The following is a 27400-nucleotide window of genomic DNA, read 5'->3' as shown; positions in this document are numbered from 1 at the left end:
TGCAATACTTGTTGAGCAAACAATAGACAGTTGTTGAATAGAAGACAATATCTGAGGACTTTTTGTTCTTATGTCAGATGCTGGTTCCTCAGATCATTAAAATCCTTCTGCCTTCTTCCACAGTGGTTGTAGCTTGGGGGGTTTCAATGAAGAACTAAGAATAGTCCCTTCTGCATTTTTTTGTGATCTCTCTAATTTCCCATTGAAAAGAAAAACCTCTTGTCCCTTCCTTAAATTTTTTAGCTCTTATAACCTCCAAACCTGTACATCAAGGCTTACCATGGTTTCCATGTTTATGAGCAACAATTTCAGAGTGCAAAGTAACTTATCTTTGGCATTTGTGATATTTGTAAATGAGGTTAGCTGGACCACTCTGTCATATGAGGCTAGGGCCAGTGGGGTTTCCAAAAAGCCAGGTGAATGCTGGGAAGCCTCAGGTGGCTAGATTTCTGCAGAACTTGGTGATTTGTTTTGTTACTCAAGGTAAGAACTCTGCAGCAGCAGCACCAACAGCAGCAACAGCAGCAGCAGCAACAACAACAACAACAGGCAGCTGCTCAGGCCCAGGCTGCTCAGATGGGAGCATCAGGACAGGTAAGTCACGCACCCCAGGACGCACGGGCCCGGACCGGTGGCAAGTTGCGTGGCAAGTTGCATGCCAAGGTAGCATGAAGGGAGGTTCCTGGTGGCTTTCAGATGAAAACTCTGAGCCTGTTTTCTCCTGCAGTCCTCTTTGCCTTGTGATGGAGGCAAGGTTTTCTGGGGCCTTCTTTGCATGCCTGGGGTGATGAGGGTGGCCAAAGTGATGTGAACATGCACCTGTTAGTGGTTGCCTTCTGGAGCCAGGCTGCTCATGGAACTCTTGGGAATTTCAGGTTGTTTCTGGAGCACTTGAAGGTTCTCAGTTGTTTTATTTCCTTTTCCTCTAATGCAACCACAGTGCATTTCACCTGCAGAAGCTCTGGGATAGGTGCCCCTTTATGGACTGTCTGTTCTGAGTAATATGAGCTGCCCTAAAGGAAGATTCTTGCTTATGCAAAAGTTTGCATTATCGTGGTCGCATGAAAATCTGATTTGACACCAAAAGAGGGGCCGAGGCCTCGGATTTTGATTCGCAGCTGGTCTGTGTTATTCCCAACAATCTGGCTGCCTTAGTGTTTTTTCCTTCTATGGATTGTGAAGCACTTTGCAATTGATGGCAAGCCTTAGGAATGGCTTTGAAGCAGTGCAAAGCCATGGCAGCCATTTTGGTGGCTCAGCTTGGTCTAAAGTGGCCCATTCTCCGGGCAGCAACTATTTTCTGTCTTCAAACACATCTGTGAGCCAACCAAGACCTTGCCATTCATATTAGTTCACTCCTGGTAGCAGTCTTCATCCTACATTCATGTGACATGAATACAGGAAAGGAGCAATTTTTCCAACCGGTGTTGTACTAAAAAAGCTTGCGAACGTTAAACCTGCAATGAAAACATTTTCCCACTCACCTGCACCCTTTAATGCAAGCTGTTCTAAAGACAGATTCTTCCTGCTCAATTCAGTATCCCACAAAGTTGGCATCTGGGCGGTCCCTTTCCTGCTGGCAGCAATCTGGATGTTGGTCTCCTGCCAAGAGGTTTAAGAAAGTATCAAGGCAGAAGTAAGAGCGAGCCAGTTGGGTGAGGGTCATGTGAGGAGTGGACCTCTGTGAAGAGTGGTGAGGAAGATGAGCACAGTGGGGAATGGAGCTTATGAACTCTTAGTTGTGATGGCAGGAAGAGGGGGAAGTAGGGTGCCACAGAAGTGTCTTCTGCTCTTTGCTTAGTTCAGTGGTTCTCAACCTTCTTAATGCCATGTCCCTTTAATACAGTTCCTCATATTGTGGTGACCCCCAACCATAAAATTATGCAAGTGCTCTTTCACAGAAATTAAACCGAAACTGACCAATGGCGTTAATTGGTTATAAATTGTATATAAATTGGCGGGTGATTTCAGGAGGGGCAACAATAGTAGTGGTGCCCCCCCCCCCAGCCAAGCTGCTCGCCCTGCCGCGACCCCTGTGAAAGGGTCATTCGACCCCCCAAAGGGGTCCCGACATCCAGGTTGAGAACCACTGGCTTAGTTCTAGGCCTCTTGAGCCTGATGCAAGATGGGTCAGCTCTTGCCCACTTCCCTTTTGTAGACCACAAATTCTCCCTTTTCCATTCCACAACTTCAGCTAGCTTGTTTTCACTTATTTATAACTTTATTTCTGGACCTTTGGTTCTTTGCACTGTCCTTCAACAGCTATGTAGTTATGGATCTTCCATTTGGAGGAAGGGATGAGCAACTCTGGGGTGAGAAAAGCCAAAAGATATGGTGGCTCCCATTTGCTTGCATAGGGTATGAGTCGGCAGAGAGAGAGGGTTAACTAGTTTGCAATCATGGAGTGGGCCTGAACATTACACAGTGATGAGGAGATTTGGTTTCTTGACTACAAGTGCATAAGGCAGAAAGGCTCACAGGTTGGGGCAAGAAGACCTACTTGTATTGCTTTTTGGGTTTGTGTTGCTTTGTTCCAAAAGCCAGAAGTGGTACAGTTGTTGCATGGCACGTGGTACTATGGAAGACACAACTGTTTTTGTAATTGAGGAGCTCTTTCTCGGCTGGCACTCACAATTATTATAAGAAGGGCTCCAGCCACTCCAGAGGGCCTGTTGTGTCCTTGCTAGAAAAAAATTAAATGTGTTGCTTGTGAAAGGTTCTGCTTTGCTAATGTATGGGATTGGGCTAGCGAGACAGATAAGTAGTTGCCAGATAAACCTCCATAATTTGGGTTGGACAAGATATGTATGAGATAACATTTTTATAATTGGGCCAGTCCTTAGCTACTTGGGACTGGGGACCACGTTTTTGAACCTTGCAATTGTTTGTCCTGGGGAAGAATCCTTTGTGTATTTTATATCTCATTTCAAACAACTAGTAGTTATCTCTTCAGAAGCTACCTTGATCACTCACATTCTGCAACACCAGGATACACAACTTCCCTGCTGTACTGTGATATTAGTAGCTATTTTCTTAGTAACTTGAATGAGTTTTTGCTTTACAAAAAAATTTCCCTGCCTTACCTTACAATTCAAATGTCTTCCTGGTAATGCTGCGGTGGGCCTTTGAAAGGCAACCAAGGCATCGTTGGCTTGTAGGTTAGCTGACCTTCCACTTGAATGTCCCCTTTTGGCTCCTGGCTGCCTGATCTCCATTTTGGAGGCTACTGGGGCAGATGAGGGTGGGACATGACCCACCAAACTTTATTAAAGTTGCTGTTGTAACTAAAGGTTTTTGTCAGTCCCTAGTTTGATGGTCCTTACAAAAACGCCCCCCCTCATCCCAATTAGACTGACTACTAATATTTTCATTTTTTTTTAAAGGTGGGAGTGTGAGTCAAAAGGAGCAAGTGGAGGTATAGACTCCCATCTAACACATTCAGGGATTTGTACTTAGGTCTGTGCTGTACAAATTCAACAACTTGCTATCTACACAGTAGGAAGTACCCAGAGGAAGAATTGCTCTTCCTCGCAAGGAAACTGGCCTTGGAATTTCTGGGCCAGTGATTCGAACGCCTGCCCCAGTGGTGCTGGGGGAAATCCAGGTTCCTCCGCTTTATATCTTTCTCTCTCTGTTTGAACAAATGTTTCTATGGCCTTCCATTCTCAGGGTCTGCCAAGCAGTCTCCCTTGAGCCCTTTCCCCCTAGACCGCCCCACGATAATGGAGCCAGGTGATGGTTCCATTTGGAGGAGATTCTTGGCAGACCTGAACCAATGGTGGAAGGAACTCTGCTTTCTGTTGCCCTCCGAGCACCTTTTGCTCCCCTGCTGAGCCACTGTTTCAGAAAACAAAAGTGCTGAGCAGCAGGTGCTCCATCAAGAGACCTTGTAAGGAACTGGATGTGCTTCTGGCTCACTTGCTGTTGGAGGAAGGGGCTCCAGCAGGCTGGCTCCCCGTTGGTGTGGTGTGGCAAGAGGCATAGGCCCAAGGTGGTCCGCTTGCATTCTGTGCACATGCTGGTATCCATGTGGCTCTGCCTGGAAGAGCATGGGTTCTGCCAGTGGTGCCCCTTCCCCTTTTTCCTTCAAGGCTGTGTTGCTGCTGCACCACATTTTGCTTCTGATGGCACCTCTTGTCCCCGCGACCTGTAACATTATCCATATCCGCTTAAAGCCGAAGCTGTGTGTGTATTGTGCATTTTGTGGTGGCTCTTGCATGCTGCGTGCGTGCGTGCGTTAACAAGCATGCTGACTGTTTCTGAAATCCAGCCATTCATTTCCCTTTTGAAATTCTGTCTCGGACCATCCCTCCCTGCCCCAGGCCAGGAGGGGAAACATTGTGCTCTCATGAACTAACAGCTGCACTGATATAGATGCTGTTTCTTTTAAGTTGTGGCTTTCCTTTTCTCAGTCTTGATGTGTGTTATAACTGTTGTTTTTTTTTGTTTGGTTGGTTTTTTTTTTGTTAGCAACTTTGAGCTCTGTGGAGACATATTGCTAATGGCTGCTTCAATTCATTGACAAGGAGCACTAAATAAGGGCACCTGTCGTCATTCCCACAAATGGCTGGGCTAGTCTAAGGATTCTAAGGTGGTGGTCCCCAACCTTTTTCGGGCTGGGGACCAGGGGGGGAGAGGGAGGCCTGGGGACCGGGAGGGCGGGAAGAGGGAGGCGCCAGTGCACTGGTGGGTGCAGCCACACCTCCCCCGCCACGGCCTGGTACCGAGGGCTCCACGGCCCAGTACCGGTCTGCAGCCTTGGGGGTTGGGGAACATGGTTCTAAGGGTTTGAAAGAGGAGTGGCTCTCAGAAATGGTTGCCCACTTTGTTGGTGACTCGGCCACTCTTGTGTCCATTGGCCATACTGGGGCCTGCACCTTATATCAGACCACAATATATGCGAGTCTGTACGCAAACCGAGGGGGTGGCATTGTCCGTGTTGCACCGTCTTTGGAGAAAAATAGACCCAGTTTAGGCCTTAGCTAGGACCTAGGGGCCATATGTTGGGGTGGGGGACAATGTCCTCGGAGTAAGAGCCATGCATCCTGTGTTGGCACCCAGTATAGATCCTTAGCAGTCAACAATTCAGGTCAGATCAAATGTTTAATCAGTTCATGATCCCGCAGCCACTTCAAAATGGGTCCCTTTTTTCCATTGGATTGTAGCTATCAGTCCACTGGGTGTCCTTGGTAGGTAGATTGCCTTAGCTTGCAAAGCCAAAAAAAAAAAAAAAAAAAGGAGAGAGAGAGAGAGTTTTTCAGAGCAGGCTTATGCCAGGGTTGGTATCCTGAGACTAGTTCACCTGGTTTTCACCTCCTTGGAGGCTGCATGTGCTTCTCATCCTGCCAGTGTGCTGCATTTCTCGTTTTGCGATTACTTTTGTCTGTCCCTCTGTCCTCCCAAGATGATCACCGCAACTATGGCCCGAGGTGGGATGCAAATAAGACCACGGTTCCCGCCTACCACCGCAGTATCTGCCACGCCTCCAAGCACCATTCCTTTGGGTGGACAGCAAAAGCCTCAGGTATTTACTGAAGCTCACGAACATTGCAGTTGGGGATTGCGCGAGGGTTCGCTGAGGTTGCGCCAGCCATCTGCATTGTCCGAGGGCTGATTTGTAGGTTGTGTTCAACTGCTGATGTGCACATTTGGCAGCTTGTGAGAGTGACCCAGTCTTGCAGCTTATGGCAGGGAACTCTTGCAATAGCCTTCTGGAAACCTGGAACTTCAGACATCCCCCTTCTTGCAGAAGACACTCAAGAGGAGTTCACAGCTCACATGAATGGGTTACATGTAAGCTGCTGATTCGGCCAGAGATGTGTGCCTAACATTGAAGTAAGCTCTGAGGGAGGGTTGGCTACAGACTCACTCAGGAGATGTGTACTCAGTGTCAGCAGCTGTTGACCCTGCCACGAGAGAGAAGATGGATTCATGTTCACGTTGCTGTTTCCCTCCCATGTGTGATGCCCTACTGTGCATTACAGTTGTTCCTCTTTCTCCTCCCTCACCTCCAGTCTTCCACCTGAGAAGTTCAGTGATGCATCTGCCTGCTTGCTAAGCCCAGCTGCAGCCAAGTCTGTTCAGGTCCAGTCTTCTCTAGCATGCAGAGATTCCCTTCTATGTTATCCCTTTTTATCCCTCAAGTCCGCCATTTCCAGGTGTGGATCAAGTAGCCTATCCTTGTTTCCTTTTAGGGTTCTTCTGGTGGGCTCAGGAGGTCCGAGGAGGGCCTCAACATTAAATCTGCAGAACACTCATCTACTGCAGACTGCTGATTCTCAAGACAGTTGGAGCTAACTTTTGTTTAGTTTTGTTCTTTTTTTACAATCGGAAGCAGTCATTCTCGCATAATAAAGATGATATTATAATAAGGGCTAGAGCAGGGGTAGTCAAACTGCGGCCCTCCAGATGTCCATGGACTACAATTCCCACAAGCCCCTGCCAGCGAATGCCAGCGACTACCCCTGGGCTAGAGTGTAATAGGACTGCCTGCCCAAAGGGTTCATCGATTTTTACCTAGGTAAATTTAATGTTGACTACACCATATCGCTATAATAAATCATGGGAGGAGCAGTTACGTTGTGTCAGATTGGGATCTCTGTTTTAGAATGCTCTGACATCCTCAAACAAGGCATTCCTCCAGTGGTTCCTACCTTTGTTCTGGAGATGGAGCTTCCTTAAGCCTGTTTTGGTATTTTTGGTGCACAGTCTAGTTACATACTGTTAGGAACTGCCTGGAGTACATTATGGGACTTGGAAAGTACCAGCCTAAGAAAAGCCAGGATGCGCCCTGCACTGAACACGTCTTTCAGTGAACCATGTGGCATCATAAGGGGCTTGCAAGCTTAACCAATGTGGTAGAATTGTTTCTCTCCTCTCGAGTGTGAACTTTTTAATCTTACTGCTTTGACCTTGCACTGCACATATGAGGTAGGTGACTATTTCAGTTTTTACAGTGGGAGAACAGAGGTTGAAGCAGGTAATTTCATTATTTATTATTATTATTATATTACTTATTAGATTTATAACCACCCCTGCCGAAATAGGCTCAGGGTGGTGTACAACATTCATGAAGGTCAGCTGGGAATCTTTGTTAATGGAATGGGATACAGCCACAACTGCAACCGTTAGTCCTAAAGAAGGAGGTGCAAAACCATCTCATTGGATTGGTTTGGTAAAACGGATCTGTGAAGGTAATGCTTCAGTGAACAGATTTAAAGTTATCAAATTATATTAGAAGAAGAAGAGTTGGTTCTTATATGCCGCTTTTCTGTACCCGAAGGAGGCTCAAAGCAGCTTCCAATCGCATTCCCTTTCCTCTCCCCACAACAGACACCCTGTGAGGGAGGCTATCACTGCTCGGTCAGAACAGTTTTATCAGTGCTGTGGCGAGCCCAGGTCACCCAGCTGGCTGCATGTGGGGCTCGCCAGATTAGAAGTCCGCACTCCTAACCACTACACCAAACTGGGTCTCAGAGAAAGATGGCTATAGATATTAGAAGCATTACTGATCTGAGATTGTTCCCAAAATACAGTTTCCCACCATTGCATCTGTTTGATCATACTTGAAACATTGTAAGTAGATGGGCATCATCTCAGAACAGTTTTGTTTTCTCAGTGCATTTGCTGATGTTGTCAGTTCTGGATGCATGTACACACCCAGGTCTTTCCTAAACACCTGTGACCCTAAGTTATACTCCAGCAGCTGGACCTAAAAGAACGCTTGTTGTGAGAATCATACCACAACAGCAAAGCACAGTCCTGATACCCTTGAGTTAGCAGAGTTCTGTTCTGCAAAAGGGAACGCTAGGCAGTCAAGGTACAGCCAGGGTTGGACCTTCCCTCCCACACAACAGTTTGACTTAGGAAGTGTAACTATAGCATGCTAGTGGACCATTGCAGTGCATTTAAATAGAAGGCTGCCAGTGTTTGAGCTTTCTGTAAGTTAGGAAGGGCAGTTTTCCTCGGTTCCTGTAAACTAGGACAGAGGAGTGTCTTAAACACATTCCCAAAACATTTCATTTGTGGGGATAGACATCTATGTAAATATGCCTTCTTTTCTCTCTTTTACCAATTAAAATTTCTCACCTTTTACTGTTAAAAATAGCTTACATTAAAAGGTGCGTTTCAAAATCAGGTTAAACAGAAAAAAGAAAGCTTGTGGGTTGACTTGGCAGTAGCTAAGAGTCACTTTAAAGACATGTTTTTATTCTAGCATAAACCTCATCTATTCGACTCTACCTTGTGAGATGCATGTAGATGGATGTCACCAGGTAGTAAATGGAGATTGCTTCTTAAACAAGAGTTAAAGGACCATGAAATACAGAGTGAGATGCTGTTACATACCCTATACCAGGGGTAGTCAACCTGTGGTCCTCCAGATGTCCATGGACTACAATTCCCATGAGCCCCTGCCAGCGTTTGCTAGACATCTGGAGGACCACAGGTTGACTACCCCTGCCCTATACTAGTTGGGGCCTACCTGTTTATTCTTCCTACCATGTGATATACACCATCATGTATCAGCAGTGCCCCTCTGCTCTTTGCTTAGAAAGAACATAACCCTGACTAAGGATGGCAGTGGTCAGGAACCAGTGGGAGAACATTTTGGTCTCCCAGGAAACACTGGCACTGATCTAAAAGACATAGTTTTTCATGAGAAGAACTTCAATGCAAAACTCTTTGAAAGATCTATTAGATAATTTATTAAATAATCTATTAAATAATTAGAACACATTAAGAAGTTTAATCGCATCTCCCAAGCAAGGGTTTGTGATTTCTCAGTTAATATGCATGTTAAGTAGTTGAGCAAAACCAGGAAGAATGCCAATTACTGCAATTGTGAATGGCCTCTGTACTTACTTTGATTATAAAATCTGACATAATTAGATCTTATCCTATATTAGCACCATTTTATGGCTCTTTGACACCCAAAAGGTTATACTAACATAAAAACTACTCGAAGTACCCACTGGATGCCAACACAGCTATCCCTCCTGAAATATTGCCAAATTGCCAAGATAATTACCTTGAGAGCAAAGAGGAGCCCCTGGTTATTCTCGAACTGTATTTCAGACTCTCTATTTGTCTGTTTTGTAAATACAAAACAGAAGCAACTTAAAGGTAGTTATTCTCAGAATGAGTCTCTTTGATTTTAGTTCAAGGTCTTAGAATCATAGAATAATATAGTTGGAAGGGACCTCATGGGTCATCTAGCCCAACCCCCTGCACTATGCAGGACACTCACATACGGTCTTGTGACCATATGATGTCATAGCCCCCTTACTAGTCATGCAGACAACCTGATTTGAGGGTGGGAAGATCAGGATTAATCGGGCTGCTTCTTCTGGATTTTAGAGCGCTTGTCTGTGGTCTGGGAAGGGTCTCCCCCCTGAGGAGCTGGACACTTTGCCTGGTCTGATCTTCTAATGCTATTTTTGTTAAACTTTGCAAACATTGAGGGTAAAGTTGTAAACACTGGCAGTACTGAACACTGTCTATTACATCCATGAACATCCTTGAAGCTATTTCTGTGTACTGGGTGCTGAGCATAACTAGAAGTGCTGGGGATCAAACCTGAGACCTTTAAATATGAAAAGATATGCTCTCCTTCCCAAAAGATAATCTTGGCCTTTTGGTTCAGCATGTGCTGTGAGTATGCCCTGTAGAGGAATCCGGTAAAGAGATCTGGAGGCTGGAATGAGTCTCACCCTTGCTTTAACATTCTGACTGTATAGTTGTCTTACAGATACTTGCACTGGTACATGCTGGTATATTTGAGGGATCTGCCAGTATATCCACCTGCTGGTGAGGCAGCCTCTGCAGCCAACACCAAGCAATTGGTTGAAGGCCTGTTGTTGTTATCCTAACTGTAGCCTGGTTGGGGAAGGCGCTTTTGCCGACAGTTATGAGTCCTTTTGTTCCAGGTCAGCCAAAGCAGCATCACCATGATGTCCTCTGCTTCACCAGTCCAGCAAGCCCAGGCATCCCAGCCAATGCTTCCACCACCGCAGCCACAGCCCTCTCCCCAGCCAGGGCAACCGACTTCCCAGCCCAACTCCAATGTCAGGTGAGCTTTGCAGTGGGAACAAGAAGATGCTGGCTGCAAGGGGTCAGATTTTATCTTCCAGGGTAAATGGCTGCCTCTGCTTCAGTGCACAATGTCGTCTTCTTCTTTCAGCTCTGGTCCAGCCCCATCTCCTAGCAGCTTCCTCCCTAGTCCATCTCCACAGCCTTCCCAGAGTCCAGCAGCTGCACGAACCCCGCAGAACTTCAGTGTCCCTTCTCCACTCAATACACCAGGTGATTTGTATGGAATTGCCATTAGCAGCCCTTCTGTTGTCTTAACCAAGTCTTTGCCCATAATGAATTTTTTTTCATGAACATGGTTGAATGAAAAGAGCCTTTTTAAAGTCAGGATTGATGGAACGGGTGAACTTGTACCTGTTAGGTAGATGGTGATACTTTCTTCTCTGATCTCTTTTGTCATGTGCGAACATATGTTCCAGGATAAAACTACCAAACAGGGAAACTCCTCTGATACTGAAACAACTAGGTACAGAAGAAATCTTTAGGCTCCTTCAGCACCTTTCTCCACCCCAGCTTGGCCAGACACACTTGCAAGATTGCAAGAGTGAAATTTCAGGGGTGGCAGCAGGAAAGATGGGAGAAAAAGTCTGAATGTATGTTAGGGCCAGAACTGTTAACCTTCTGACAACCTTGGACTCTACCTGTGATCTCTTTCTGCTTTGAAGGCAACCCTAACTCGGTCATGAGCCCAGCCAGCTCCAGCCAGTCAGAGGAACAGCAATATCTAGAGAAACTCAAGCAACTGTCCAAGTATATTGAGCCTCTCCGGAGAATGATCAACAAAATAGATAAGAATGAAGGTACATGTGGCCCTTCCAGTTGTCTATCCTTTCTGGACCTGGGAAAGGGGATGAGACAGAAATTGAGTGTCTGGTATACCCATACCGAGTTGGATCCTTTGAATGTAGATTGATCAACAAGAGGGTATAGTTTATGGCAGACTGGCTAAAGGTCCTGTAATGTGTATGGGATGTCTTTGGCTGCTGGGATGTGTATGGAAACTGATAACATGTTCAGCTATACCTGGAGTTGCCAGTAGCCTGCCTTGAAACTGGACACCATTGTGGCTACGGGACAAGGAAGTACCAAGTCCACTGTCCTGGGCTTTGCACTGCCAAGTCTAGTATGCTAATTTCTGTCAGTTGCCAGCATCCTTAGAAACAGTAACCCCTTAATATGTAGAGTGACTTATAATGCCTGGGTTATTCTGTGGCTAAACTACAATTTGAAGGATTTGCTGGGCTAGGTTGGATCCTGTGCACAAAAGGCCCACTTCTGCATCATCTTGCTTTCCCAAAAGAGGATGGTGGTGACAGGGCTGCCTTACAGTGGGTGCAAACTAGCAGGTCAGAGGAAGAACTTTAAAACCTGTAGTTTTAGCACCTGACTTGCACAGGACAAAATCAAAGCCAAAGTGCCTATATTGCTGTCCGTCAAGCTGTGCATCACTCTTACTCACAGGACAGTTTAGTATAGCTACGTATCTGAAGTGTATCTTGCTTTAAGTTAGACAGGAAGAAGGACCTGAGTAAGATGAAAAGCCTTCTGGATATTCTGACTGATCCTTCCAAACGGTAAGCTTTACTTCCTTTCTGCCCTGTACAAAAGCTAGATTCCTACCTTCCAAATTTATTGTAATAAGAAAAATGTGGAGGTGCCCCATTCATCATCTGAAGTTTCGTCAGTAGAAACAGCACAGCTCAGAAAAATGTCAGGAACTCATATACGGAGCCAATTATGCTTTACTTTGTCACACAACAAGTGAAAATGGAACCCCAAAACAGCAAATACAAAGAATTCTTGATTCAAGAGCATTTCATACCATCCCATTACTGCCAAGCAAGAAACCGATTCTCTGAGCTCTTTGTTCTCTGCTTTTGTATTGAAGTGAGCCACAAGAGCTGAGCAAGTTCGCTGTGTGTCCACAGCTTCAAGAAATTTCTTCCTGTTCTTGTCTGCCCTCCATGAACAGCTCCAAAAGGATGAGTGTGTGCTGGGCAAGAACTCCCAAGAACTGCCAGTGGCTGCCATGCCTGTCCTCGGGCAGCCAGTTGACCCATGTGTGACCAGACTGCATATTTGCTTTTGTCGCATTTCTGTGGATTGGGGGTGGTGGTAGCTTCCCCTTCTTAATCTGCACACCTAACCACAGCATTAATGCTCACAGGCACATTATCCTCCTTTCTTCTCAGCTGTCCTCTGAAGACTTTGCAAAAATGTGAAATTGCTCTGGAGAAACTCAAGAATGACATGGCTGTGGTAAGCAATGTGTGGGTGGCTGTGGGTGGGAGACTGGGATAAAGAGGCAGACTGATGCTGTTGTTTCTCTCCCTTGCCCATACAGTTTACCTCCTGTTATAATACAGAAGCCAAACATAGCATTGGTCTTTCTCTTTGACATCAGGTTCACAGGCTTTTGACAGCATGTCCATGGGTATTCCTTATCTGGGAGTTTTATCTGAGCGCCCGTTTGTGTGGATGTGTTTGGATGCCTGTGGCTGGGTAAACAGAAGTTGTCCATCAATAAAACCTGGAAAGCAGAAGCCTGTTATCAAGCCACAAGGCCAAGCAGAATAGATGAACTTGGGGCAGCTGGGAAAAGAGGGATTACAGGGCAGGAAGCCAGTGCTTCTGAAATAATGCAGTTTCTATTGTCTGCCAAATTTGACAAGGTTGAGGGATGTGTGTGCCTGGGTGTGAGGCATGGTGGTGCTGTGGATCTCTACAGGAAGTAGTGTGAGTTTAGTTGAACCAAAATGGGTGAATTCTGGGAACCAGTGCTTTTCATTGGGTGATTGAAAATACACTTTTAAAAGCACAGTAGCATTCAATGGCATTTTATAGGATGATGTCCTCCTAAATCATGTTTTCAACGTCTCTCTCTCAGCCTACCCCCCCACCCCCTACAGTGCCTCCCACCAAGCAGCAGTACCTGTGCCAACCGTTGCTTGATGCGGTGCTGGCAAATATCCGTTCCCCTGTATTCAACCATTCCCTCTACCGGACCTTCATGCCAGCTATGACAGCGATCCATGGCCCACCTATCACGTATGTATCCTGATTGCTGTTTCTGTCCTGTTGGGGGGCAGGGTTAACTGTGTTTCACTGTTTAGGATGACTGTGTATCACTGTTTAGGATGCCTGAAAGTTTGACATGTTCTGGAGTAAATCTCTAGTTCTCCATTTTTTTACAGTTCCAATTAACTTAGTTTTCAGCCTTAAAGGATAACTTAGAAATAAATATGCCCAGAATAAATTTAAAAAATGGAGTTTGTAACTGTTTGAGATGCTGAGGTGTCTTATATTGTGCTTTTAGAGAGCAGGAATAACTTTTTATTGAACTATTGTAATTTCATTTTATATTGTTAACTTCCCTGAGCCAGCTTGTCTGGAGGGGTGGCATATAAATCCATTAATTAAGCATTGTTTTAATTCGGTCAGTGGTGAGTGGTCTTTATTTGTGTGGTGGCACAAACCTCCTGTACTTCATTAGATTTCTGCTAGTGCCTAAAGATCCACAAGACACTCTTTATTGTACCAGGCTAACTTTGCCATCCTGTTTTATTTCAGCTGTTCCCAAAGGTTATGTGGCACTTGCTTTGCTTTTCTTGTTAGACCTTTGTCAATAGATGTCTTGTATCTTCTTTGCAAATAAACAAATCAGTCCCAATTTTTACTCATATTTCTACCTATTTGTGCTTCACAGGGCTCCAATGACTTCCCCTCGAAAGCGAAAGTATGAAGAGGATGAAAGGCAAACCATACCGAATGTATTGCAAGGGGAGGTTGCTAGACTGAACCCCAAGTTCTTGGTAAACCTGGATCCCTCACACTGCAGCAATAACGGCACAGTCCACCTCATATGCAAGCTAGGTAAGCAACAAGGAAGCGCTCTTCTGGGTTCATAGGAGTGGGAGCATCTGCACTGTCAACAATCCCCCGCCCCCCAGTGGCAGCAGATTGTTTGGTACAGGCTAGAAGTTTGTCTTTAGATAAAGCTGAGAGGTTATAACAGGCTATAGAAGAGTTCGGTCAGCTGTTGGCTGCAGAGGTTAAATCACGTCATGTGACAAGCTTTCCGATGGTATTTGAAAAGATCTTAATGGCAAATGCCTTTTATTCCAGATGATAAGAACCTTCCCAGTGTTCCACCACTACAGCTCAGCGTCCCAGCTGATTATCCTGACCAGAGCCCCCTATGGATTGATAACCGTCAACAGTATGGTATGAAAAAAGGAGGGAAGTAATGACATCTTGGCTGGGTGGTTACGGCTTCTGTATTAATCAGCATAACCTTATAGTTCTCTTAGTGGAATAGGTTGGGGGCCAACCCAATATTTTCTTAGCACAGAATTAGGAAATACAGAAGGCAGTTTGAGCCTCCTGGAGCAGTGGAAAGATTTGAGGCTAAGAACTGAGTACAGCGCTTTAGAATATTTTCTCTTCCGGATTTCAAAGCTGTAAAAAAAAAAAAGAAAATAAATAAACTGGCAGTATAGGCTTAGGCCTTTCAAACTGAGATTGCCTAACTCAGGGGTAGTTAAACTGCGGCCCTCCAGATGTCCATGGACTACAATTCCCATGAGCCCCTGCCAGCGAATGCTGGCAGGGGCTCATGGGGATTGTAGTCCATGGACATCTGGAGGGCCGCAGTTTGACAACCCCTGGCCTAAATCCTAAGGGAGTTGCTTTTTCCTATGGATAGCATGCTGTGCCTTCTAGTATTTCCCATTGGTTTTAGAAGATGGCATTAGCCATGCGCTCCTAGACTCTGGCAATAAATATGTGGAGAAAGATCAGTCAGGAGCTGAAATCCTACCTCACTCATGTTTGGGCAAGCACTTCCTTTTTGAACTAAGGAGTTGCAGCAGATTGGCTGCCTCCACATCATCTAGTTTCATGGCCTTTCTTGCCCACACCACCTTTAGTATCTAGAGCAGTGGTCCCCAACCACCGGGCCACAGCTCCCTGCCTCCGCAGGGCCTCGCCGGGCCACACATGCGCCATGCGCGGCCGCAAACGTGCATGCGCTGTACTCCCGCGCATGTGCGCATGCATGGCTGGGTCGCGCATGCGTGTTTGCGTCATATGCAGCCGCAAACGCAATTGCCCTCCCCGCTGCTGCCGGTCCACAGCCTGAAGAAGGTTGCGGACCACTGCTCTAGAGACTTGGCAACAAAAATGCCTTCTTTTTCAATCTTGGGCCTGTCTTTCTTTTTTCTCCTCAGAAGCAAACCCCTTCCTGCAGTCAGTGTATCGCTACATGATGTCCAAATTGCTGCAGCTTCCAGACAAGCACTCAGTCACAGCACTCCTCAATACTTGGGCACAGAGTATCCGCCAGGCCTGCCTGTCTGCTGCCTAACATCATGGCCCCTTGCTGGACTACAGCCAGAAGAACCACAGAAGCAGAAGCCTTAACTCTTATTTGTTTGCTAGGAGCCAGGCTTTGTAAAGGTCTGGCGTTAGGTTTAGCCCTTGTGCTCCTTGCCAGTGGTTGGATGCATACAATGGATTTGTCAAGGTTCTCAAGATGGACGTGTCAGCAGATTTTTTTTTTTTAATCTTCTTAGAGAAGAATTTGTGTAGACTTCTGTCACGGAGTCTTACTACTATAGGGAAAAGGACAGTGTCCTTCAGCCTTCATCCGGTGCCAGGTGTTATGTATTTGGATGCCATCGTCACCTGAGGTTGCCTACGGTGGGGCAAGATCATTCAACTGTTGCTGTACTTTCAGATGACTGAGGAAGCAGGTAAACTTCCCGTGTTCTTCCATGCAGCTCAGTTGTGGTTGAAAGTGTTACAGGTCACCTTGAGATTCAGCATGGCAGTAACAGACTTGCCTAGGCGTGTTTCACAGAGCATCAGGTTTGCATTCTCCTGCCTGTTGCTAGTCTTTGTGGAATTTCATTCTTAGAAGTATTCCTTTTTCCATGTGCTTCTGCCATTACCATTACAGAAGTCTCTGCAAACTGACTGATTTTGTTTTCAAAACTGACTTGATTCTCTTCAAAACAGGAGCAGCTTGCTACGTCAATTTGAGGACATTTTATAAATTGTACTTAGTAGGCACTGATTATAATACAAATGTCAATATTGCATACCTTGAACACAGCTTTTGTTTTACTGTAATAAATGTATTATTCCCATGTTGAACAGCCCATCATTTTCTCTTGCTAAGCCACCACTGCTAGTTTACAACAGCCTGAGATGCTCATAATTGCCTTTACTAAAACCAGTTCCCAGCCTAGTTGTCTGATGGAGGATAATATGAGCTGTTCTATATGTATTTTGCTTGTAAGGCCCCAAAATTCTGTACTGAAGAGAAGTTACTTTCACTGATGTAGAAAGAGCAACTCTTTTAAAAGAGGTAAAACAGCAGGTCTTACAGCTGGGTGAACAAAAACAGGCAGTTATTTATGTACTTAACAGAAAGGTAAATGAGAAAGAACATCAGGCCAAGACCCTGTTGGAAGAATAGTGCAAACTCATCTGGGGAACAAACGTGGCTGGGGGTGGCTCCTGAACCACTTATAGAGGGGACTGGTTGTTGCTAGAGCATCGTCCGATGAAGCCTATTCCTCTGAGCAGCTTGTGCTCTCTTTTGTCTCTCAGCAAAAGCATTTCCTAATGTTTGCTTCAGTGCTGGTAGCACGGCTCTTTCAGCAGCAGGCAGTGGTGTTAGAATCCTACTGGAGAACAAAGTAGGCATGTCAGACTGCGAAGTACAGTATTCTTATGCTTCATTCTCAGCAGTATGTACTAGAATCTTACAGACGACTTCATAATCTGCCTTGCAGAGCCCCCTCCCCTCCTTCTCCCAGCCCTTTAATGGCATTTCTAGAGCAAGGCTGGCAGCATTAAAATGATCAAGCAAAAGAACTTTGAAAAGAAATGGGATATGGAGGGGGTGAGAATAGTCTAAATACTTATTTAAGGATTCTTTGATGCATAAGTTTGGGGTCCTGACTTGTCTATTCCCTCAGGCTACATTATGGCAATTTTTTAGAATGTTTTGATTTCACATAGAAAACAGGCAAAATAGGGTAAACTCATAGAGCCAGTAAGGGGGTATAAAGCCGTCGCAGCGTCCAACAGCAGCATATTTTCAGCTTCTCTATGAAGTCGTGAGGTCACTTTCATTATTTCCACCCTTAAAAAAAAAGAAACTGGAAGAAAAAAAATGCCCCACCAATGGACCAGAGAGCCCACCGTACCCTTCCTCCCTCCTGTAGGAAGATGTGTTGTGGTACCATGACCTGGCAGCATTTTGGACTTTTGATTCTTATTGGCAACCTTAAGCACTGATTGAGGGACAGCATATAAGTGGCAGTGGGGAAAAATTGGAAGCAGCAACTAGGATAAAGCTTACTCCCTGTTCCTAGGCATAATCCTATATAGTCTTCATCAAACTAAGGGAGTTCCATTTAAAAAAAAAACTTTGTTTCATATCTTTTAACTAGCTCAAATACTTTCTTTTAGATTAGAACTACTGTGTACCGATGGAAAACTGCTTACCATTTCTTAGGAGCATTCTTCACTCTAGGCAAACGTGTAGTATCCTGGTTCCTAAAGAGAAAAATTATTAATGAAGAGATAAGTGGCCACTTTTGTGTGTTTTGTCAAACAGACAGCTAGAAACCACTATGGATTGCTGTTCAAAAAATTTCTAGGTATGCTTGTCCTTCTCTTCGACCATCTAAGTAGTGTCATTTTTAAATGGAAAGCATGTTGGCCAGGAAATCTGTGACCTTAACAGTTTCTTCCAGCATAAAGGAAAATCATAGTCTCTCCTGAGTTTCCAAAGACAGGGCAGAATATAAATCCCAAAATAAATAATAAATAAAACTAAACAAGTGCGAACATAGTTTTAAAAAAGAGTTTCCACAACAGGCTTTGAAGCTAGATAGATAGAAGATAGGCTTACAGCTCACAACCCTTGACGCAGTAGGTCTAGTGTTTTAGTGGTTGTCTTAGAATAATGGGGAATCCAACCTGGCTCGCCAGATTGGAAGTCCATGCTCCTAACCACTCCTTCAAGCGGGCTCCATAATCCTCACAGGGTTGTGAGGGTAAAACAGGAGGCGATCATGAATGCTATCCTTTGTTACTTGAAGGAAGGGTAGGATACAAACTTAAGTAGGCTACTTTCAATAATTCATAAAAATCAGTTTTTAAGGTACTGATGTGAAAAAGTATAACGAGCATACTATCTAATCAAAATATGATTAAATATGACAGTTCCAAGACCCAGGCTATGACATTTATATAACTGCAACAAGGCATTTTTGGGAGTGGTGATATAGAAATTGAAATATTAAAAAATACTTATTTTATATCATCCTTCAACTAAGAAACCAGCTTACCCTAGTTGCCCAGCTAGCATATAGTCTTCAGGAATTCTTTTAGTCTTATGGATGTCTTCCAAACAGGATCTCAAATACATCAGCTGTCAAACATAAAGGAAAAGTGGTTTTTCTGCTTGCCTTCAAACTCTAATTCACCCCTGTTAAATTCAGGAGAGGGGAGCTCACCTCTTGCATCTGCATATGGTTGATGTTCCACAGCTGGCGAATCACCACCTCACACTCCTCCAGCGTTGGTGGCTTCCGCATGTGGGACGGAAGCACATTCACCAAGAATGGGTTGGAAGAAGCTGCAGGGATTTTCACCTCCCCACTTTTTGTTTGTCTTGGGAGTGGAAAAGGTATCGGGGATGTCATTCTGTCACAGACTTCTGTGTCTCTGTAACAAGGACAGAGCACAACCAGAAATTACTCATTGTAGTGAATGCTGGTTAAGTCCTAGTTAGTAGGGTTTCAGAACCTTTTCAGTGTAATACTGAAATATGCCTGCAATGCAACCACCACCAGAACCTTAATTTTGAAATCAGAATTTTGCAATCTTAAATTTGAATTAGAATGAAATAGTATGCTGATTAGACACTTTCCTAACTTCAGGAGTAAATTCTAGCAAATATATACACATCACCTGGAATTTATACTAGATTATTTTCTGGTAATCCTATACAGCAGCAAGTCTCAACCTGAAAGAGAGTCCCAAGCTTTTTTAGTGTTATTCATTTATATATTCTCCAAGTGGGTCACCATATAAAAAAGGCTGAGGACCCCTGCTTTATAGTCATCCCCATGCTAGCTGTCCCTAATTTAATTTAATGTATTTAAGATAGAAGTTGAATTTTCTACTGGGGATCTCAGGACTCAAGATGGGTAACAATATAAAAAGAATTTGATGATCCGATGAAACTGCAAGAGCTCCTTATTCTTACTGCGGTGTGGCAATTACTAAAGTGGCAGCTGCCACCCACCAATGCCAGTCTGTTTGACCTCCCAAGCACCAGATTGCATACAGAGCTGGCCTTAGCTCCCCCACCCCCAAGTCCCGCTCCTTCCTCACCAGCGGTGACTTCTGTGCCTCTTTAGCCTTCTGCTGCTGTTGTCATCTTTGTGTGGAAGATTACAGCCAAAGGGTGGTGAGGTGAGGAATTGTGGGGAGATTGGCTTATTTGTGTGTGTGTGTGTGTGTGTGTGTGTTTAATGGTACATTCTTTGCAGCCAAAGTGTGGTGGGGTGAGGAGATGGGGGGCTGTTTTTTATTTGCAGCCATGGTATTGAGAAATTGCGGCCATGGTATGGTGGGGTGAAGGAATTGAGTGTGCTAATGGGAGTGTGGCAGGTGGCGTGGCCAGCTGACACAACTTCCACAGTACCTTGAAGGCTGAAAAATATTTCAGGGGTACTTTCACAGTCAAAAGTTTGAAAAAGGTTGCCTTAGACAAGGGGTTGGAGGGTACCAATACTAGACCTAGCTGGGAAAGATGGAGCTGCTGCACAGGAACATGCACGGAGATAGTCTTTAAAGTATATGGGCTATGAAGGAATGTAAAGAGAAAGCCCTGGTCTCCTGTTGGGGAAATAAGTAGCCATGACAGCAAAAGATACCCGCCTCCAAATGCCTGTCGTTATACTGGATCTATGCTTCAGTAACCTTGATGCTAAATTACTGTAACATGCGCTACAGAAATTGCCCTTGAAGGTAATCCGGAAACTGCAGCTGGTATAGAATTTGCCAGTCCATTTGTTATCTGGGGCTAGCTAATGAAATTTTGTAATTCTTATACAGAAATCACAGTTCAAGGTATAGTCAGTTTCTGCAATTACATTTAAATTCTCCCATTGTCGATCCTGCTGAATTCAGATCAATCTGAACCCAGGTCTTCTCCCTTTGTTTTTCCCAAACTGAAACAGACCTTGCATTCTGCACTTAAGTGTGTGGCTGCTCTCTCGTTCCCGCTTAATTGGGGAAGCTAACAGGGGAAAGGGAGCAGTAGTCACGGAGCTCCAGCTGGCATTGAAAGAGCACAAGGTTGGAAAGGGGTTTATTTCCTGTCATCTACTCTACGGGCAAAGCAAGGGGAGGAATGGAGCACGAGGCTGCTTGTTTATTTTTCTTTTCCTGAGCGGGGGGGGGGGGTGGTGGTGGTGGTAATGAGGTGGGGGAGACAATCTGAAAAGCAAATCTCAGCGCATAGAAGTGTGGGCTTGGAGTATCGTCACTTTAGAAGTGGGGAAAAATAAGTATTGTGAGGGAATGGCAACTGGAAACCAGGCAGTCTTTGAACTGACGCCTTGACCAATCAGCGACAGACTACTTCGCTTATGTCAGCATTGGAGGCAGAGGGAGCAAAACGCTGACATCAACACTTAACACTGGAGCTTTCGGAGTGGATTTCTCAAATGTAGCGAGTTATATCTCCTGGATACTGCAGGGGAAACGTAGTGTCACCATGGATTAAACATAGACATTGTAGAGGGAAAATTTAAAGCACTATCAAAATGGAAATCAAATAGCATGTAGATTACTTTTTTTAATTCGGTGTCACCAGCCTAGTGCAGATTCAGCCCAGGTCTAGCACAACTCAAAGGAACATAAGAGAAGCTGTGTGTTCTCATCAATGGATCATGTAGTTCAACACTGTGTCACATGGTGGTCACGGCCCGGGGAGAGGGAAAAGGAGGAGGGGGGGAGGCAGGAAGCAGTGATCAGGGCAACCTGGAGAGATCAGAGAGGATTTGGAGAGGCCCCTGGGTAGGATGGATGGGGCACCTGACAACCCCTTCGACCCACCACTTCTTTGTCTTACCTGCATTCGGCTTCAGATTATTTTCTCAGACACTTATCCATTGCATTCAGACCATTATACTCATTCTTCCTTCACTTTCCTCAAGTGTGACTGGACTTCTTTAAACAAACTTTTTAAAATCTTCCATTTGCCTCATTGCCCCTATTATGTGACTTGGGAAGATCAAATACTCATCCAGTAAAAGTGCTAGCATAATGGAAGGGGGAAAGCGATCTTTTGAACTGTATCTACCCCATCTAGTTAAGACACATCCATGTTCTTTTGCTATGTGCAGGAATTGATAATCTCACCTGTCTTTGGTCATGGACTGCAAAAACTACAGGGCTGTGAACCACCTAGTTGGTGAGTTGTTTTCAACTTGGGAGGGCTGTAAGTGATTCTGGCTCACTTTATTCTCAGAAAAAAACAATGGATTGGCCTCTTCTGGTTACAGCAGTTGGATAAAACATTTTAAATATTTATAACTCTGCGGCTTTCTAAAGTGCACTCTTCTTGTTACTGGCTGTTGCTGCTGCTTGTAGTGTTATCGTACCTGGGGGGAGTCATCTCTGCTGGTATCTCCAACTCTGAAGGGAAGGTCTCAGCAGCCTTCTGCATCACACTGGCTGCAGCCTCATCTGCACTTTCCATTCTGTCTGTGAGCTCTTCATTCACCTGTTTCTTTTCCACTGGTTTTGCAGAACCTGTAAGGGAAAACAAAAAACAGGTTGCTAAAACACAATGCATACTTGACAGCTAAAAAAGATGAGCAGATTCAAGAGCAACATTCTCTCGAGAGCAAAATATGTTATGTACCTTCCTGTTTTGCTCCCTTTGGGGTCAGAGCTACCTTTTCCACAGGACTGCTCCTTGGGCAAGGCCTGGCAGACAGAGTGCTGGGACGAGAATCTGAAAAAATGAAACCAAGCATGATGCCAAAGACTTGGTAACCTGGAAGGTAATTATGATGAAGCAAGCCAGGCATGGCAACCTGGGCACAGTCCTTTTGCCCCTTACTATGACTTCCTCTTTGTGCTCTTTCCCAATCCATCTCCTATCACATGTTCTTTTTGTACTGCTAGACTCCAATGGGAGTGATTCAGCCCTTCCTTCTGCCCTGGGGCCATTCAGCCTACTGTCCTTTGTTGTATGGAGCATCTGCAGTAATGTGATGGTTGTAGGGTGACTTCTCAGTGGCTAACGAAGGGCTGAACAAGGAGCGCGACAGGAGCAGACAACAAAGGAGGCAAGGCATTGTGAAGACATCATTTCAACAATGCCATGGAGCTTGTTAGGGGTGTGGGGGTGCAGTTTCTGTGTCAGGCCTGTTTCAGTCGCCTCTAGCTCGGCTTCTCTGCAGCAGCCTGTTGCCCCCACGCAAAAGCCACAGAAGTCACTTGGCCCTGGAAACACCTACCAGGCTTCTGCAAGGCAGGCTGCATGATGAGCTTGTACTGCAGATCTGCAAATGAAGAAAAGCACGGGGTGACTGGGGGAGCCAAACGGTTCGGGGGTCCGGATTTGGAGTTCTTCCCCCCCTCCCACCGTCACGCACCCTTGTTCTGGCGCTTCAGCCGCTCCACCTCCTGGTGCAGCTGGGCCAGCGTTTCGGAGTGCTGTTGCTGCAGGAAAGCGACGCTGCGCTCGAGGTCATCGGCGCGGTGCCAGCGGGACAGCACCCCGAGGCCCGGTAGGCCGCCGCTCTGCATCCCGAGGCCGAGTCAGGTCGTGGGTCGGACGGCGAGCATAGCGAGCGGCTCCCCTCCGCTCTAGGCGGGCCCGGCCATGGCGCTGCGGCTCCTGCAGGAGTGAAGGGGTTAAGGCGGGGGAGGGGGCGGGGGACGGAGCCAGCCCTCCCGCCGGCGATCCCGCCCTCCTTACCGGCGCCCTGTGATGCGACTGCGCCTCGAGGCTCCCTCCAGGCCTCGCTTGGCCGTTGCCAGGGCGACGGCCGCGCCGCACAAGGGGCCTCTCGCGGGCGGAGGAGTTCTGCGCCCGCCTCGCGCGGGCCGGCGGCAGCCACGGCTTCCCCAGGGGATGGTTGCCAAGGGGGGAATTGGGGGCCGGCGAAGTCTCTTCTTCCCTTCCCAGCCAGGTGGCTGCCGGTTAGCGGCCCCTCTGCGCATGTTCCGCGCACCTCCTGCTAAAGGCCAGCTGGAGTCAGTTTTGGCGCCAGCGGCTCTCCGCCTCTGAGGGGCTGAGGTCGCGCCACGCCCGCCGGCTCCCCAAGCCTCCTGCGCCAGTGGATGCTAGACGGAAGGGCTCCTGGGGACGCTTTGTTTCCCTCCCGAAGACTATAGTATTGAATGGCTGAAGGGCCATTGGAAAACACACGGGCTAAGGAAATTGGTAGCTTCACTAGTTGGTCTTGAGGTGCTTATCTCCAAATGGCCACATATTGGAAAAATCCAAGACAGGCTACATATACATACAAAACGAATTTCAGAATACACACACACAGAGTCCTTTATTTTTTAAAAATAATTTCTTTTCAAGTAAGTTTTACATTTGGTAATGCGAACCATGTATTTTTCAGAATTTAATGTAGCAACACAAAACAAGGAACTCCCCATACCCATGGGCAGCAGTAACGGAGTGGGGCCGGAAGGAGACGCTTTCCAGACCCATTAAAGCAGGGGTAGTCAAACTGCGGCCCTCCAGATGTCCATGGACTACAATTCCCAGGAGCCCCTGCCAGCGAATGCTGGCAAGGGCTCCTAGGAATTGTAGTCCATGGACATCTGGAGGGCCGCAGTTTGACTACCCCTGCTCCTGTGTGAAGGGAGGACAACGTTTTCTATCAATGGCAAACTTTCGGTAAAGGATTTAATTTTCTTTGCTACTTCTTTCCAAATCCTGAAAGCTGATCAAGTGGAAAATAAACATCGAGCAAGTGCACCACTTTAAATACTTATGAGTCCACTTTCACCACATTTTGAAATAGTCCCTACGTTGGAAGCAAATGTCCAACTGTATAAATCTCAAGTCAAACGCAATAGCTAGGTTCTACTTTTCCAAGCCCCTTCAAGGATCGCTGCCTTGTGGCGAAGGGGTTTGCGTAGCTCAGTGAAGCTATGAGCTATACCGTGCAGGGCCATCCAAGACAGACAGATCATAGCAGTGAGCTCTGACAAAAGGTGATCCACTGCAGAAGGAAATGGCAAACCTGTCCAGTATCTTTGCCATGAAAACTCTATGGACAGTATCAAAAGGCAAAACGATATGACGCTGGAAGATGAGCCCCCCCCAGGTCGGAAGTTGTCCAATATGTTACTGGGGATGAGCAGACAGCTAGTACAAGTAGCACCAGAATGAATGAAGCGACTGGGCCAAAGCCGAAAGGACGCTCAGTTGTGGATGGAACTGGAGGTGAAAAGACTTTTATCCCATAGGAACCTGGAACGTCAGATCCATGAATCAAGGCAAGCTGGACGTGGTCAAACAAGAGATGACAAGACTGAAATCAACATTTTAGGAATCAATGAACTAAAAATGGACAGCAATGGGTGAATTTAATTCAGATGACGATCAGGTATACTACGGTGGGCAAGAATCTCTCAGAAGAAATAGAGTAGCCTTCATCATAATCATAATCAATAAAATAGTAGGAAAAGCAGTATTGGGATACAGTCCCCAAAATTGACATAATGATCTCAGTTTGAATCCAAGGCAAACCATTCAACATCACAGTAATCCAGGTCTATGCCCCAACCACTGCAGCTGAAGAGGATGAAGTTGACCAGTTCTATGAAGCTCTACACCTACTAGAAGGTCTATTACCACCTCCCTTCTTATCAATAAGAAAGTACTTTGAATAAAATCCAGCTGAAGCCAGTGAAAGGCCCAGCTCCAGAATTGCCCCTTTACTCAGAAGGCCAGCAATTTCCTTTAAAGCAGTGGTCCCCAACCCACGGCCCGCGGCCCGGTGCTGAGCCGCGAAGGCCTTGGCGCCTGGCCGTGGCTCCCTCTCCCCCCCCCCCCCCGCAAGCTTGCAGCCCGGGAAGCTTCTTACTGCGGGAGGGGGGAGAGGGAATCGGGGCTGTGCATGCACGGGCATGCATGTGCGATGCACGGGCGCACATGCACGGCATGCGCGGGCAGGCAGTTGCCCTGCCAGTCCCCAGCCTCAAAAAGGTTGGGGACCACTGCCTTAAAGTATCAGAATCACTAGAATCCAAACCTATTGGGGGGGGGGTTTAAAGTGAGGAGTGTCAGTAAATTCCAGAAAGTAACTATACTTTATTATGAAGAGAACCCAGGTACTCTGGGTAACAATCCCAAACATTGTAACAGTTAGCTAACCTGCTAACAAAACTAAAGGATGTCCCTAGTCATTGGGACTGTGTTTGACAGGGCTGTGTGTCCCTGACAGAAACATTCTGGTGGTTATGGCCACCACCCCTTCTGCAAGTCTGCTGATGGTAACGACAGGCCAGAGAGAAATCCCTCAATCTGTTATCAAAGTAGCAGAAAGACATATAGGGTTGACCCCGGAAACATCATCTACCCCACTGGCTGGAATGAGGACGGATAGTAGAGGTACTGCCTATATCCAGGGATTTTGCCTGTAGGTGGTACTTCCTCATCTCCAATACCTCATCTGTTTGTTTTCTAAAGAGTTCCCCTCCCTCAAAAGGTAGACCCTTCAAACTGGAATTAATATCTTGAGGAAAGGTGGAGGATTTCAACCAAGAATATTGCCTCATAATTATAGCAGTGGTCATGATCCTGCCACTGCAACAATATGTATTGAAGTGTCCACTTGTTGGTGTGCCAAGTCCTTCCCTTCTGTGGAGAGGGCCTGTGCAAAAGGCCTCTGATCCTCAGGTAAGGCCAATAATATAGCTGCCAATTTCTCCCAAAATGTTGCCTGATACCTACACATAATTGTTTTTAAATTCGTTACTCTAATGCCCAAATCCATGGACTTGTAAAGCTTACAGCCAAAGGCATCAACCCTTCTCCCATCCCTGTCTAGTGGAACATAGTGTTGTTTTGGTTTTCCCTTACCATAGAGAATAGCTAAGAAGACTGGTGTGCGTTTAGGATGTTTAAACAAAAAATTACATCCCTCATCTTGCACTCTGTATAGGTGGTCTATTTTCTTAGAAGGAAAAGCAGATGCTCCAAAATCTCAGTAACCCCCCTTATCAAAAGGACCAATATCTGGAAAATACAGAAATTCTAACAGAGGGTCCTCTGGTTTTTCTGTATTAACCCTATATTGAAGCTTGAGAGCATTTGCCACCCTAAACCATTGATGAGAATAAGGTTTGTTCTCATCAGTTGGTGAACCACCTGTGGACTCCTTCACAATATCAGATGGGGAGAGTAAAACATTATTGTCATTGTCTTTATACATTCAGTCATTATATGAGTCCAAGTCCACAGTCCCGTCTGTTGTCTTGGTCATCTTGACATCGATCGGCATCAGAGTCATTAAATTTCAACGAGAATGGTGGCCTTGACTCCACAGAATGTCGATGGTGATGCTTCTTTGCAGTGGAGAACTTCTGGCATTTCATAGATGTCAGGCAGTCTTTACCCCATCTGTGCCACAACAACAGCACCACCATAGGCGCCCAGGAGTCAGTCAATGACTCTGATGAAGAAAGACACCAACGTTTCTGTCTTGGCGGAATATTGTCATCTGACGTCAACAGCGAGTGCTGAAGACGCAACTTCGACAGCAAACCTATGCACAAGGATGAAGAGCCTTGTCATCAATTGCTAGTCATCAGTAGTCTTGCCAGCAAACCCATTGGCAAACCGCGCTCTATTGGTGCTGATAAGGCCTCGTTGGCCAGTTGGGGCACTGTCAACGTTGACGGATCAACAGAAAGTGGTCAAACTCCTTCTACTACCCCCTTAGCAGCCGCAGAAGGGGGGAAAGGATGGTCTCTAGCTGGTGCCATAGCCCACTTTTTCTTCTTAGGTGGTTCTGAAGTGGCCCTCTTAAGCTGTTTGCCTGGTCTCTGCCTGAAAAGCCTGTTGACATAGATGGGCCAGAGGGGGTCCACAGCCACGAGAGACTTTTCCCACAGGGTTTTCAGCCTTCGTGCCCTGTTATCCCTCGTCTTGGGAGTCAACTTCTTACAGGAAGGGCAATTAGAACACCCTTCTCCCAGACATAGAAGACATGAAGTATGATTGTCAACCTGGGCCACC

At 46.0% G+C, this 27400-nt stretch overlaps 2 protein-coding genes across 5 annotated transcripts in view; one reads left to right on the top strand and one right to left on the bottom strand.

The window, feature by feature from the left end:
- The window catches only part of MED15 (mediator complex subunit 15), a 32634-nt gene extending 16389 nt beyond the window's left edge, over nt 1-16245 (top strand). The window contains exons 8-18 of one of the 2 annotated variants that reach the window (XM_077307296.1): nt 484-594; nt 5405-5524; nt 9927-10069; nt 10181-10302; nt 10755-10889; nt 11600-11663; nt 12282-12348; nt 12977-13137; nt 13796-13962; nt 14215-14313; nt 15318-16245. In XM_077307296.1, coding sequence (XP_077163411.1) covers nt 484-594; nt 5405-5524; nt 9927-10069; nt 10181-10302; nt 10755-10889; nt 11600-11663; nt 12282-12348; nt 12977-13137; nt 13796-13962; nt 14215-14313; nt 15318-15454 — 1326 coding nt within the window. In that variant the 3' untranslated portion in view covers nt 15455-16245. The remainder of the gene's footprint in view (nt 1-483; nt 595-5404; nt 5525-9926; nt 10070-10180; nt 10303-10754; nt 10890-11599; nt 11664-12281; nt 12349-12976; nt 13138-13795; nt 13963-14214; nt 14314-15317) is intronic. The other variant, XM_077307297.1, reaches the window with a different exon arrangement.
- Nucleotides 16246-16485: 240 nt separating this feature from the next.
- CCDC74B (coiled-coil domain containing 74B) lies at nt 16486-23292 on the bottom strand. 3 transcript variants are annotated; one of them, XM_077307300.1, is made up of 9 exons: nt 23114-23292; nt 22788-23032; nt 22650-22694; nt 22049-22141; nt 21786-21936; nt 18624-18834; nt 18456-18538; nt 17608-17658; nt 16486-16778 (listed from the first exon to the last, which is right to left on the bottom strand). In XM_077307300.1, exons 2-9 carry the CDS (start codon nt 22939-22941, stop codon nt 16643-16645), a joined length of 924 nt encoding a protein of 307 aa, XP_077163415.1. In that variant the 5' UTR covers nt 22942-23032; nt 23114-23292; the 3' UTR covers nt 16486-16642. The 3 variants fall into 3 exon arrangements, with proteins under 3 accessions (XP_077163415.1, XP_077163413.1, XP_077163414.1); XM_077307298.1 differs by having other exon boundaries at nt 16486-16781; nt 23114-23286; XM_077307299.1 differs by lacking the exon at nt 23114-23292 and having other exon boundaries at nt 16486-16781; nt 22788-23107.
- Nucleotides 23293-27400: the final 4108 nt, after the last annotated feature.

Source organism: Paroedura picta, chromosome 13 (assembly GCF_049243985.1).
Source record: "Paroedura picta isolate Pp20150507F chromosome 13, Ppicta_v3.0, whole genome shotgun sequence".
Classification (NCBI taxonomy): domain Eukaryota; kingdom Metazoa; phylum Chordata; class Lepidosauria; order Squamata; family Gekkonidae; genus Paroedura; species Paroedura picta.
The sequence above is the reverse complement of the archived record's forward strand: the minus strand, read 5'-3'. Positions and strand labels throughout refer to the sequence as shown.